Source organism: Schistocerca nitens, chromosome 4, assembly GCF_023898315.1.
Source record: "Schistocerca nitens isolate TAMUIC-IGC-003100 chromosome 4, iqSchNite1.1, whole genome shotgun sequence".
NCBI lineage: Eukaryota > Metazoa > Arthropoda > Insecta > Orthoptera > Acrididae > Schistocerca > Schistocerca nitens.
This window is the reverse complement of record NC_064617.1, coordinates 832930895-832945246: the sequence shown is the minus strand read 5'-3', so window position 1 is coordinate 832945246 and position 14352 is coordinate 832930895. Positions and strand designations below refer to the sequence as shown.

General features: G+C 39.8%; 1 protein-coding gene across 1 annotated transcript in view; it reads left to right on the top strand.

Annotated features, from left to right (window-relative positions):
* Positions 1-13754, top strand: part of LOC126252599 (beta-2-syntrophin-like) — a 342954-nt gene extending 329200 nt beyond the window's left edge. Inside the window, exon 7 of the mRNA XM_049953502.1 lies at positions 12104-13754. Within this exon, the coding sequence (XP_049809459.1) occupies positions 12104-12196 (93 nt within the window). The 3' untranslated portion in view covers positions 12197-13754. The remainder of the gene's footprint in view (positions 1-12103) is intronic.
* Positions 13755-14352: the final 598 nt, after the last annotated feature.

Here is a 14352-nt window from a genome sequence, read left to right as displayed (position 1 = left end):
GCTCCACAAGAGATTCACAACAAATGAATGCAAGCTAATTAATGGGTCAGCGTTGTGAAAACAAACTGGAATTCCATCCAGACCTGTCAGGGATACCGACTTCTATGTCTTCTGTATGGGAACCAGTGCAGTGATCAAATGATGGTATGTCTGTATGATCTTCCAACATGAGCCAGACAATTGAAACTCCAGGTAGGAATATCAACAATGTAGGAAAAGATAGATTGCTACTTACCATAAAGAAGACACGTCAAGATGCAGACAGGCGTTATTAAAAGACACTCATATATAGCCTGTGACCACAGCCTTTGTCAATAAATGGCATGCATACCAGCCCGAGATGCTGGAGTTCATGGTCATGTTTTGTGTGCTTCCTTTTGTGTGTGTGTTTGTGTGTGTGTGTGTGTGTGTGTGTGTGTGTGTGTGTGTGTGTGTGTGTGTGTGTGTGTCTGTTTTGCATGAATGCTTTCTGAAATGTGAAATTTAAAACTTCAACTTTCAACTTTTGCTTTGCTGCCTTCTATTGGCACACCAAACAGGTCAAGTGACTGGACAGAAGCTTTTGATCCACTTAGTGATTTTAAGTAGGACCAGAATTTTCTTGAGTTCTAGGCAAGATCCTTCACTAAAGTGTGATGCTGAAGGTTGTTGTATGCTTCGTGCAATGATCTTTTTATGGGTGCATGAATTTCTATTGACTTTTGCCTGTTGACATTTCCACATTCTTTTTTGACCCAAGAGTTCAAGTATCTCTGCTTCCTCACAGTTTTCTAATTCTGTATGTAAACCATGGTGGGGCTTTTCCCTCCTTAATTTGCTTACTCAGAAAACACTTCTCAAGAGTAAAATTTATAATTACTTTGAACTTTGCCCATAATTCCTCTAAATCTGTCAGTTTGGAACTAAATGATATCCGTTCATTGTCTGAGTAAGATGCTAACACCTGCTTCTTGGTTCTTTTGAGAGCAAATACTCTCCTAGTCTTCTTGATGGATTTATTGACTGTAATATTCGTTATCTCAATGATATCGTGATCACTAATCCCTTTCTCTATACTGACACTGTCGATAAGGTAATGTCTGTTTGGTGTTGGCTGTCAAAATAGCCACTTCAGATGGTTTTCAGGAAACGTGTTCAGAGCTGCTTAACAGGACTGTCTGTCTACACCACCTACAGAGAATCCATAGATATCCCATTCTATCATTGATAGGTTAAAGTTGCCTCCAAATATTATTGCATAATCAAGATATTTCTGTGCTTCTGGGTGTAGACCTTCTTTGAATGATTCTGAAAACATTACGGGTGAATTGGGTGCCCAGTAAAAACAGCTGGTGTTTAACTGGAGTTCTCCTAGGCTGGTTACTCATGTATGGATAACTTCACAATTAGAATCAACTTTTACCTCAATAGAAAAAATATGTTTGTTGACTGCAATGAATACTCCCCCCCTCCCTGTGGCATCTAACCTGTTTTCCCAATATATGTTCCATAACTCTTTAAATATTTCAGAGCTTCCTACTTCATGTTTCATCCAACTCTCAATTCTAAGAATAATCTGAGTGCAGCAACTTTCCTAGAGGGCTGTAAATTCAGGAATTCTGTTACAAATACTTTTAGCAATTTACTGTTGAAATTTTGACAGTTAAAGTGCCTTTATTTTGTTTCCAGTCTGATTTCACTCTCTGCTTATAAAGTGGTGAGCATCATTTATAAAAGAACCTCAAACTATTGCTTGCCTAAAAAATCCTATGTGCATTCCATATGTGCTCTGCTACCTGAGTGTGTATTGCACCCCTGATGTATCAAGAGGAATGCTACAATTCTCCACCCCATAATACAGATGCTGAAATCTGCTGTTAAGACCATCACAGAACTGTCAGAGCCTCTGGTTGAGATCCTCTTCTAAGGTCCAAACCAAAGTACCCCAATCAGTTTTGGGTATGATAGTGCAAATAACCACATGCAAGGCTGCCTCTACATCTCGGATGACACTCCTCGGCAGCCATTCCAAGTGCACATTAGATTTCTTTCCAACCATGGATGCTGTTTTCCTAAGTGGCTCCACAATGTGCCTAGCATTGGCACTCCTGATAACTTGTAAACCTCTCCCCCTCCCTGCCCCCTGTGCCTGCTTGGGCACTGCTGAAGGAACAGCCCCTGTCTGCTTAGAGTGAACAGATGAAGCCAGATGGCCAGTCCCCTTACTGACTCACCCCCTTGAGCATCGCAAATGTGTTTCAACCCACCACTTGCCCTCCAGTGAGGGTTGATTCCCTGTTTTGGGCACACTATAAGGTGCCTCATTGATAGTGCATTATACACTAATCTTCCTTCCTTTTTTGTCCTAATACTTTAAGTTACTAGTCTCCTTTTTACTCTGATCACCACTTCTGGCCTTTTTTATTTTCAGCCTGCTACTGAACAGTGTTTTACATCAGCCATTTGGGATGAAACCATGGTAATGTTACCTGTGAATGCCTTTGTACTGGTATCTGTAGTCACTGCACTTCTCTTTATATTTTGAAATATTTTTCTTTTCTTCCATCATTATTTCTTCAGTGTATAATTTGAATGGAAGTGGTGATTAGCTAGCGCCTAACCTCACACCCTTCTCAACCTGAAATTGTCTTTACTGATTTTCCACTCTCATTACGCCATCTCAGTTTTTGTAGATATAGCACATTACTCTAATGTCTCTGCAGTTTATCTCCATTTCACTCAGGTTTTTGGGAAATGTAAATCTCCTAATCTTGTCAAAGGTTTCCTCTAGGACCACAAAAGCCCTGAATGTGTCCCTATTTTTTTTCTTTTATCTTTTTTTATCAATAAGTGAGAAGTCACTTTTTCTGTTCATTTAGTACCTAATTCAGTAGTCATGTCTCAGCTATTAAGATGAAATGTAACTTTATAAATGGCCTCTTAGAGATTATAGAGGGAAGATCCTTCCTTCTCAGGACCCTCAAGTTTATAAGATTGGACTTTCAGTATAAACTTATCAACTGAATGTAGAAGGCACAAGCAAAGCAGAGAGTGAATTTTTATACAAAATGCTGAAGGAACATCAAATTGACTTTATCTTACTCTTGGAAACCCAAGTAGAAGATGATGTACAACTTCACACCAGAGGAAGACTCTTGGGCTTTAAGCTAGTGACTGTAAACAATCACTCAAAATGTGGACTAGCAACCTGTGTAAGAAACAACCTTAGTATAAAATCTTGCCATCAACTTCAAAGAATGATGTTTTTATGGCTCCATTTAGTGGGAAACTTGATAATACTCAGCCTGTAGAAATGATCCAGATGGAATTGGCCTTCTCCATCTCTGCCCTCACCATAACAGCCAAGTATCATTGTTGGAGACTTCAACAGCCACCATATACTCTGGGGATATCAAGAAAGTGATGAAAGTGGACAAAAACTTGTTGACTGCATGGAAACAGAAAACCTCAAAGTTATATACAATGTGAAAGAAAAGGTAACATTCTTTATTGGACGATGAAACAAGGGCTACACACCTGATGTATGCTTTGTCACACAGTGTCTCCAAATGTGCCCAGTGAGGTGTGCCACAGACTCCTCAGATTCCCCCATAGTCAGCATTTTCTAATAATTTTCTACACTGGATTGTTCATACCAATTGTCCTCACCTATTCAAAGCCATGATGGAACTTGGAAAAAGTCAACTGGTCTGAAATTTCCAAAGAAACAGGTGCCAACATAAGATCAATAAAACCCACATTCAACAACAATAGATTCAGTGGAGTAGACCTAACTGCAGCCTACAAGACTGTATGGAGTGACAGATTCTTGCTAAAATTCATCAGAGTCATTTTGTGTAGATAACTAACCACTCTTAACTGGCAACAAGCATAATGATAGGTACTTCCAGCTGTTCTCAGAGAGTTCACAAAATAAATCATGGTGTCCCACTGTTCTGTTTTGGCCTCACTCTTTTTTAATTTGTATATATATAACCTTTCAGTAACTAGTCCAGGAAATGTATTACGCTGATGATATTGCTTTGATCGCTCATGATCAAGGCTTTAGGAAAATTGAATCAATATTAACTTAAGACCCGAAGCTTTTGGATGGATACATCAAACATAATTTCTTCTAACCAAATCCTCAAAGATTGTTGTATTAACTTTCCACCTATGGAATAAACAAGCATCACTCCAAAATACCTAGGTGTGACCCTAGTCAGGTCACTGACATACAGAATCCATTTCTAGAATGTGGCAGCTAATAAAGACTAAGAATATTATGCTCCAGAAGTTAACAGGAACCATCCAGGGTGTCATTTCAGCAGTCCTCGCTTTCATACTTGGCACAGAATACTGTTGTTCCAAATGGGTATACGGTGCTGAGCTAAACTAATTGACATACAGCTTAGTCGAGCAGCGTGCCACATCACAGGGTGTATTTGTCCCACAAACATACATTGGCTACTAGTTTTTAATAGATCACATCATTGGAGAACAATATTATGAAAAGGAAATTTGCTACTCACCATATAGCGGAGATGCTGAGACACAGATAGGAACAAACCAAAAGACTGTCACACTGTCACAAATAAAGCTTTTGCCAGTAAGGCCTTCGTCAAAAATACACACACACACACACACACACACACACACACACACACACACACGCACAACACACGTGACAGTCTTTTTGTTGTGCCTGTCTGTGATTCAGCATCTTTGCCATACTGTGAGTAGCAACTTTCCTTTTCATAATATTGTTACATTCCATCCTGGATTTTTCATTGGAGAACATTTGGACAGAAATGAAAAACAACCAGAATTATCAGTTCATTCAGAATTTTCATTATCAGAACCCCAGTGAATGATGTTTAGAAAACTGTAGTAGCACACAGCAGTCAGTCTGCAGAACAGTTATGTCAGTCTGCAGAACAGTTATTTCAACGTGCAAGATGCCTGGAACAATCAATGGGAGAAGCAAACTTCCTGGATGCCTCACCAATTAAAACTGCATGGAAGTGACCACCACAGTGGCACTGGTGCACACAGTGTTGAATGAGAACTGATGGAGACAGATATGAAATATTTACTCCACCAAAGATGATGGAAGTCCTCTCAATGTGACTGTGGTGAAGAGCAGCAGATTTTACATCATACAACATTTGAATGTTCTCTCAGAGCATTCAGAGGGAGAGGGGAAGACCATCACAATATGCCTAAAGAAGCTTGTGACTGGATTTAAAGCCTGGAGTAAGGGCTAGGAACCCATTATGAACTTGAAAGTGTATGTATCTGTGTAGAAATGTATATATTAGTCATAAATAGTTGTCTAGTATTTTCTTCTATCATCATATAGCAAATAAAATAAAATAAAAATATATATATTCATATACTTCTGATGAAAATTATTGAGAAGTGTCATGAATCTGAAATTTCATGGTATTTCACAAGTTGTAACTATCAGATGGAATAACTTTAAGCAGTGGAAACTCCAGGTTGGAATATCAACAATATGAGGAAAAGATAGATCACTACTTGTAACTTGGATGCACTACACAACCAAGAATGTTAGTACAACTTTATTAGACTGTGGCATGTATACCAATCACCATAACATACACTGAACATAATAAGGTAAGGCAAATTATGCAAGCAGTAATAACATGATAACTGAGTGTGAGCATAGCGCAGCAGGGTTTAAATAGGCACTCGCCCATGGTAGGCTCTCTTGGAAGTTCACAGTATTGCTCTTTCATGGTATGCTCTCACAGATGACAACACACTGCTAATGTATGGCTTTCAAGTGTGGGCACATTACTTCATTTCTTTTCCCATGGCAAACTGCTCAGATTCATGAGATATCCATGCCATCTTACTCCACGAGGTTCTGACTGAGATGGTGTGCTGATACTGGAGGGGGGGATAAATATCAAAATATTTATGAGCTAACGTCACCCCCAGCCCACGCTGGGAGGCATCTGTTGCTGACACTAATTGTTGACCCAGTTGGTAGGTTACGCAGATTGTAACATAGACATCAGTTGTAAAACGCCATTTCACATGCCTGCAACCAGTGGAAAGACATCCCCTTATGCAGCAAAGCATGTAACGCTTGTGCAACAGATGCCGCCTCCAACAAAACTGATAATAATAAGCAATCTTACCTAAAAAAATTGTGGAGTTCCTTGACCGGCATAGGATGCGGAAGAGCCACAACAGCAGAGACATTCTGACAAAGGAGTTTGATACCAGCACTAGAGTACTCAAACTCAAGATAAACAATAGAAGGCTGAAAGAAGCAGCACTTTTCCAAACTGCATTTTAATACAGGAGCCTGTAACGCCGAAAAGAGGGGACGTAAGTTTGTTGAGATGTTCAGCAGTGAAGGAGCTGGAGACCTGCAATATCATCAAGATAGTTGGCACAGCCAGGCAAAGACCTTGTGAGTTGTTCAAGAAATCACTGAAAAATCGCCAGGGCGCTGGCCATGCCAGATTTTAATCGCAAGTATTGATAAAAATACTGACCACCAATGAGCCAAGCAAAATGTTCTTCAGGATGCGGCATGGGATACATGTCAATGATAGACTGAGCATTGACAGAAACTTTGAAATTTCTGCAAAGGCGTAACCATCCCGACTGCTTCTTGACAGTGATTAAAGGGAGTAGCCCATTCGCTGGATGCAATTAGTTGGATGACCCCAGAGGTCATGAGGCAGTCAAGCTCTGCCTTGACTTGGTCACAGAGCACCATTGGCAGTGGATGAGACCAAAAGAAATGGGGTCTGGCCAACGGTTTCATGGTGATGTTGAATTTGAAATTATTGGCACAACCCAACCTGCAGAAAACAGGGAGGAAAATTCAGAACATAGAGTCAAGTTGTATATGAGACACTTGATTAGAGATAACATTAACTTCATCGGTCATAGTAAACGCAAAAAAAAAAAAAAAAATTTACCGAGCGAGGTCACACAATGGTTAACACACTGGACTTTCGGGAGCATGACGGTTCAATCCCGCGTCCGCCCATCCTGATTTAGGTTTTCCATGATTTCCCTAAATCGCTCCAGGGAAATGCTGGGATGGTTCCTTTGAAAGGGCACGGCTGACTTCCTTCCCCGTCCTTCCCTAATCCAATGAGACCGATGACCTCGCTGTTTGGTCTCTTCCTCCCCAAACAACCCAACCCCAAAAATGTTAAGGGCATCCAGACCAAACAGATTTTCGGTGCATACATTTTCAGCATCAGAAAATTCAGCAGACTGGCCATGGATTTATATGTGGCTGGGACCAAGAAACTACCTAATATTTGAATGCTTTGTTTATTGTAAGTAACTGTTGTACATGACATTGGCACTAAAGAGGGGGAGCCCAAGTCCATGCACGTCTGCAAGTTGAGTAAAGACGTGGCAGCACCATTGTTGACTTGCATGTGCAGAACCTTTTGATAAACCTTGACAACAATAAAAAGCTTATCGGATGCAATGGAGATTGCTGATAAACAATTGACATCCATGTCAGTGTCTGCAATAGGCTGTTGGAATTTTGCATTACAAACAGGAGCAACGTGGCCCATTTTGTTTCACTGGCATCCAACGGCCCACTGCTTAGGACAGTTCGGCCTCTCATAAGTGACAAAACATGACAGAAAAGAGGGAAGCATGGAGTGCTTACATTGTTGTTCATTACCGGGCTTGCTGTACTGCTGCAACCATGGCTGCTGCAGTGAGATGGGCTGGCTGCCCTGATGTTTTTCTCATACACAGACCACTGTCACCATATCGTCCCCCTATGAACCATCTCAAATGGTGGGGAAAAGCTGGTTTAACTCCAGCAACCTCACACAATGATTCAATTTGGGTACCCACAGCCCTCAAAACCTCAAACGATTGTGCAGTAGTCAGAATGATGGAGAGGGAGCAGTTTCCACATTAAAGGGCCTGCTCACAAACCTCACGATCAGGGTCCAACCAAATGATTGCATCATGAACCATTTGTTTGACATACAACTCCTTATGTAGACCAGTGACTAAGTGACAATGATGACTTAAACTGTGAAGCTTAGCTTCCCAAGTCTTATAGGAATGTTACGGTTTCTTGCGACACTGATAGAACTCAATTTAAGTGGAAATGACCTGCATCTGTTTACAGTAGTATTTTGAAAGGAGGTCACACATGTTATCAAAAGAGAGTGAAGACAGACCCTGTAGGTGGGGCCAGTTGGCAAAGGAGTTGATACATCTGAGGTGAGTATCAAGACAAAAAAAAAAAAAAAAAAACACCATCACATAGGGTAATATCAGTCAATCCACGTGCATGAAAATGTTGCCGCAGCCATTTTTGTAGGATTCCCATTCTTTGACACACTCATTGTAAACTGGAAACAGCAGGGGGATAAATGATTGGAGTAGTGACAAGCAAAATGGGAGGTGCAAGGGGCAATGTGGCAGGTGACGTAGATTGACACCGATCCGAACTGGCCAAAACAAAGGCAAGCATTTGCAATCCCTGGATCTGATTCTATTGCACTGTGATGAATGCCTCCTGTTGTTGACTGAGATGTTGCAACACTGCAATAAGAACCCCTTGCTGATCAATCAGCCGGTGTAAAAACTCATCAGCAGCGCCATCAGACATTGTAGATACAACACAGGACCAAGCAGAGACTGAAAACTGTGCAGAAAACAATGCCAGGCTCATTGTCACTTGTGTTGCAACTTGGAGACACTATACAAAATGTTAGTAAAACTTCATTAGACTGTGGCATGTATGCCGATCACCTTACCGCACACTCAACACGGTAAGATAAGGCAAATGTCTGCAAGCAGTAATAACATGATAACCGAGTGCAAGCATAGAGTGGCTTGGTTTAAATAGGCACTCACCCATGGCGGGCTCTATCCGAAGTTCACAGCATTGCTCTTTCACAGCACACTGCCACAGATCAAAACATACTGCTAATGCACGTGGCTTTAAAGAGTGTGCACATTATTTCACTCCTCACAATAAAGATGACATGTTGAGCTGTAGACAGGCATAATGAAAAGACTTACACATTAGCTTTCAGTCAAAGGCTTCTTTAGAAAAGGAAAAATACACACACATTCACATTCATTCACACAAGCAAACATGCTTCATGCACACAACTGCCATCTCTGGCAACTTGGACCGGAATGCAACTGTCATGTAAAATGGAAGCAGCAATCTGGAGGGGCCGGGGAAGGGATAGCAGGGTACAGGTGGGTGGAGAGAAGGGTTCTGTTCTATGAAGAGCACGTGGGGACAAGACTGCCTACATGCACAACATCGGGAGACTGTGGGACAAGGACGTAGGAAGGGAAGGGGGATAGGGGTGAGGGAGAAATGGGAAGAAAGAGGAGAGGAGAGGAGCAGCGGAAGGGGAAAGATTGTCGGGTGTATTGCCAGAGGACGGCAACCGAAGAGTGTGAGGGGTCAAGAATAGGGAGCAGGTGATAGGACAGAGGGGGTGGAAACTGCTGGGTGTAAGGTGAGGGGACAGTAGGTTACCATAGGCTGAGGCAGAGCAGAGAATTTGTTGTAAGGATAAACTCCCATCTTTGCATTTCCTCATTGTGTGCTGCTCTCAGCCAATTCACCCACCCATCTTTCCTCTTCCACTCCTCTCCTTTTTTGCCCACCATTTCTTCCTGCCTCAATGCCCCACAGCCTCCCAACGCTGTGCCTGTTGGCTGTCTGGTCCCTGCATGCTTTGCCGGACAATGCTCTTCTCTCCTTTCACATGCTCATGCTATCCCTTCCCCTTCCTCACCTCCTCCAGATTGCTGCAGTCATCGTATGTGACAGTTGAATTATGGTCCAAGATGGCAATCATGAGTGCATGAGGTGTGCTTGCTGTGTGAATGAATGTGCATGTGTTTCCTTTTTGGAAGAAGCTGTGGCTGAAAGCTACATCTACATCTACATGACTACTCTGCAATTCACATTTAAGTGCTTGGCAGAGGGTTCGTCGAACCACGATCATACTATCCCTCTACCATTCCACTCCCGAACAGCGCGCGGGAAAAACGAACACCTAAACCTTTCAGTTCGAGCTCTGACTTCTCTTATTTTATTTTGATGATCATTCCTACCTATGTAGGTTGGGCTCAACAAAATATTTTCGCATTCAGAAGAGAAAGTTGGTGACTAAAATTTCGTAAATAGATCTCGCTGCGGCGAAAAACATCTTTGCTGTAATGACTTCCATCCCAATTCGCGTATCATATCTGCCACACACTCTCCCCTACTACGTGATAATACAAAACGAGCTGCCCTTTTTTGCACCCTTTCGAAGTCCTCCATCAATCCCACCTGGTAAGGATCCCACACCGCGCAGCAATATTTTAACAGAGGACGAACGAGTGTAGTGTAAGCTAATGTGTAAGTGTCTTTTCATTGTGCCTATCTGTAAGTCAATGTGTCATCTTTACAGTGAGTAGTAATCTTATCATTTCCTCATATTGTAGATGGAACAAGTTTCTTAATTCCTGTACCTTCCATTGATTTTAGTAATTCTGTAGGAGTCTCACTGTCTCATTCGGTTGGGTTTGAGCACAATACTGTTACTAAATCTTGTGTTCATTATTTAATAATCTATTTCTTTCACATCAAATTGTTCTTCTTCTCCTTCTTGTTCTGTTACACAACCACACCGCTCTTTTCCATTGTAATGAGAACTTGTAATGGGAGCATGTAAATTTGCGCAGAGGTAGTAAGGCTCATTTAAATTTGGGGAAGATTTTGATCACTATATTTCTTATAGAAGCACAGTGTGCTGCCAGTTATTGTACTCATAATTATGCCAATTGCTGTTCCACTGTTACTAATGTTATTGTTACTAACTTAAAGTTGTTTAATTGGAAGTATTTGTTCATTTTTTTTTCTTCAGTTAACCAAATGATGCAAACGTCCAACTTCGAAACTCCAAATCGTAGAACTTTCACATCCTTCATTTTACTTGTGATAAGTCACTCCTACAAAATCTCCACTTGGGGTATCAGATGACTCACTAGTTACCTCTGGAAATTTTGCAGTACGAATGACCACTATTACATTATTTTAGACATCTGCATGTCCTATAGATACCTTTTTGTGTTTTATCCAGAGGTTTCTTTCCTAACAATTTATTAACAGTCCTATCACATACAGTTTTAAGTTCATGACTGAATTCACCTTTTTATGACAATCACGAGATTGTGTCATTACTACATTTGTAAATTGAGACCACATGTGTAAGTATTCGTTGTTAATTACTTCATACTTGCAGCATTCAGAGGAAACTGAAAAACTGGCCATAAATGTAAATATTGATTGCTTACAGGATTATCAAATAATTACAAAAGTTTACTTCTCCCATGTGAATATTTCTACAGGAACATTGTTCAATATTATAAAGCAGTGCTTTCTGTTGTCTTATTGTATTAGAATATCAGTTACTTGAATATGGAAAGAAAGCCACAGAAAAAATGAGTAGGATTTCTGAGGTGGCATTACAGTAGCTTCACTGGAATTAAAAGGAGAAGTTGCCACATTCATAAAATTTGCTTGGAGCAATATATGGAAGCATGTGTGACAGAACTAGAATTTTGTAATAAATCCCTTACAATAGTTGAGCATATAGTGAGTCCCAGCAGGTAATTTTAATCTATTCATTAACAACCTTGATGCTTTATTGTCCTACCTAACAATAAAAAATAAAGAATAAGTATTTGTTAGTGATTTTATGTAAGTATTTAGATTCTATTAGAACTCTTCTGGTAAGAATTTATTTCAGTCAGTAATATTATCATTCAACTTAATTCCTACTGTACACTTCCTAATCAGGTTAAGTAATTGCTCAAAAATAGTCATTAGTGACTTGTACTTTTACCATCTTCCCATTCTCTTTGGTTCCTAGGTTACCCATCTCTTCACTCACCTCCTTATCAGGCAACAATAATTCCCATCCCATTCCCTAATCAAGCTACAGCAGTAAATGGGGGGATTAAGGGGGGGGAGAGAGAGAGAGAGAGAGAGAGAGAGAGAGAGAGAGAGAGAGAGCACATGCATTCCATGATTTTCCAGTATTTTATTCATTCTCTCTTTCTGCTTTTCCAGGAACTGGATTTGGAGTGCTGTCCTAAGCCTTTTGTGTTCATTCTCCACAATTTCCTCTCAGCCAAGATTCATCGCCTGGGACTGTATGCATAGACATATAGCTTACCTGACAATTTTGAGCCTGCCACTGATTGTTGTTTGCTTTCTGTATCTGCCAGATATACCAAAGTCCGGTATACTGCTAGTGTTACCTCAGAACCATCTTTGTGCTACATGGAAATTTTTATATAAAAATATATATATACATGTATACATGTTATCTTTGTGGGATTTTTGTGCCTTTGCCATCATTTTATACGTTACAAAATGTTTTGTACTTTTTCAAGAACAATGATGATGTGGTAATATTGCTTATGATGTTACTTTGACATTTTGTAAAGTGTATTAGTGAACTGGCAAAAACATGTATGCCATTGATGATCGCACAATCTCACTACATTGTAAATACTGTACTTCACAGTTATTGTTCCTGCAGTCCGATTAGTGCAGTCCTGTATGAGGCATAGGAAATAGTGACAAGAAGAGTGTAATTAAGGGGCTTATGAACAGTTGTTTGGACATAAAAAGAGCGTATATTGCTGTAATTTATTTTTTTGTGTAGTTGAACAAAGGAGACACCTCACTGCTTGTCATGAGTACTGTGCATTAATTATTTCACTTTTACCACAGATATTGTGTACTTTACACTTTTCTTTAAATTTTTTTATAAGTTTTATGGTGATGTTATCTACTCTTGCCAGTTGTTCCATTTGTCAGGAACTCATTTTAGCCTTCAGTCTGCTCTAATTTCTTCTCAGTATTTTTCATCTTTTAAATGGATCAGATGTACTCTGTACTGCTCACTTCTTTCTCAAGTAACCTTAAATTTATATCTTGGCAGATTTAGTGTCTGCTGAGAGTGTATTGTATAACAGCTGTTAAGATGAATTGCATTAATTTTGCAAGTAAGGCTGATAGTGTAAGGACAGGTAATCTGCAGTTATTATGGTTGGAGAAAGTTGCATCTGCTGTGTCCATGCAATTTGAGAGACATATCAAGTAGACATTTAGTCCATACTGACATTTGTGTATAAATATTTTTAAAGCTGTTCTTATGCAATTTGTGTTTACACTTGAATGTGGTGTATCAGGTTAAGCATGCAGAAACAATTTTTCACCTTCCTGCACAAATATTTATTGTATTATTTGATGTGGAGTAATGTGCATTTATTTTTTGATATGAATGTGAAAAGTTTTATTCTACTTTAACCAAGACTTTTAATTGACAATGTTTTTCATTTATTAAATTATGTATTAAAATGATGTAAGTTAATATTATTCAATAAAACAGCTGGGTGTGTAAGGCTGTTCGCCAAACTACTCTGTCTGTGTATGTGTGTGTGTGGTGTGTGTGTGTGTGTGAGAGAGAGAGAGAGAGAGAGAGAGAGAGAGAGAGAGATGTTTTATTAATATTAAGGCTTTCTCTCCAATTCAATTGTTATAATATAAAGTTACCAGCTCAACTGATCGGTATGTAAATAAGGATGATTTGATTCTATGACTGTCATGCAATATGTGACTAGTGCTTGCTTTGATAGATAATTTTATTTTCAGAACATAGTTGATTGAATGTAATGTGGGACTGTCTTCTGTCCCTAAGTGGAAGTTGTTATCTCTGATTAATAAATATTGATTTCAATAAAAGTAGTTGTTCATATATTCCAAATCAATGTTAGTGCCTTTATTAGGGCAGTTTCCATTCTTGTGCCTGCACCAACCAAAACAAAAACTGCACTTTTGTACAGTATGTTTGTATTTGCCCAGAAATAACAAGTACATAAATTTTCAGAAGCTGCAGATTTTTAGTGATTGATAGCATTCCTTGCCACTTCAAACATATTGGATACATTTACACCTGTCATTAACAAATACATAATTCTGATATTCGGCTGAATAAAAGCTAAAATGGACTCACCAATGTAAGCGATTAAAACTGTGGAGTATTCCAGGAGGTTTGAGATTGCAGCCAGATGATGTCAGCACCTGGCCATGATATTCTGACTGACAACCAATCAGCTGTCTTTTGATGAGCTTTACACTTGAGATTGTCGGTGCATGTCACTGACTTTAAACCTAAAACTGCATGGAGGCACATGCACACAGGTTACCGCTGCATGATCACCCATACTGTGTCGAGTGTAGCATAACGCCATCTGCACGGTTATCGGTAATATTATGTTCACATCCTCTGCTGGATTGTGTGCCGTTGG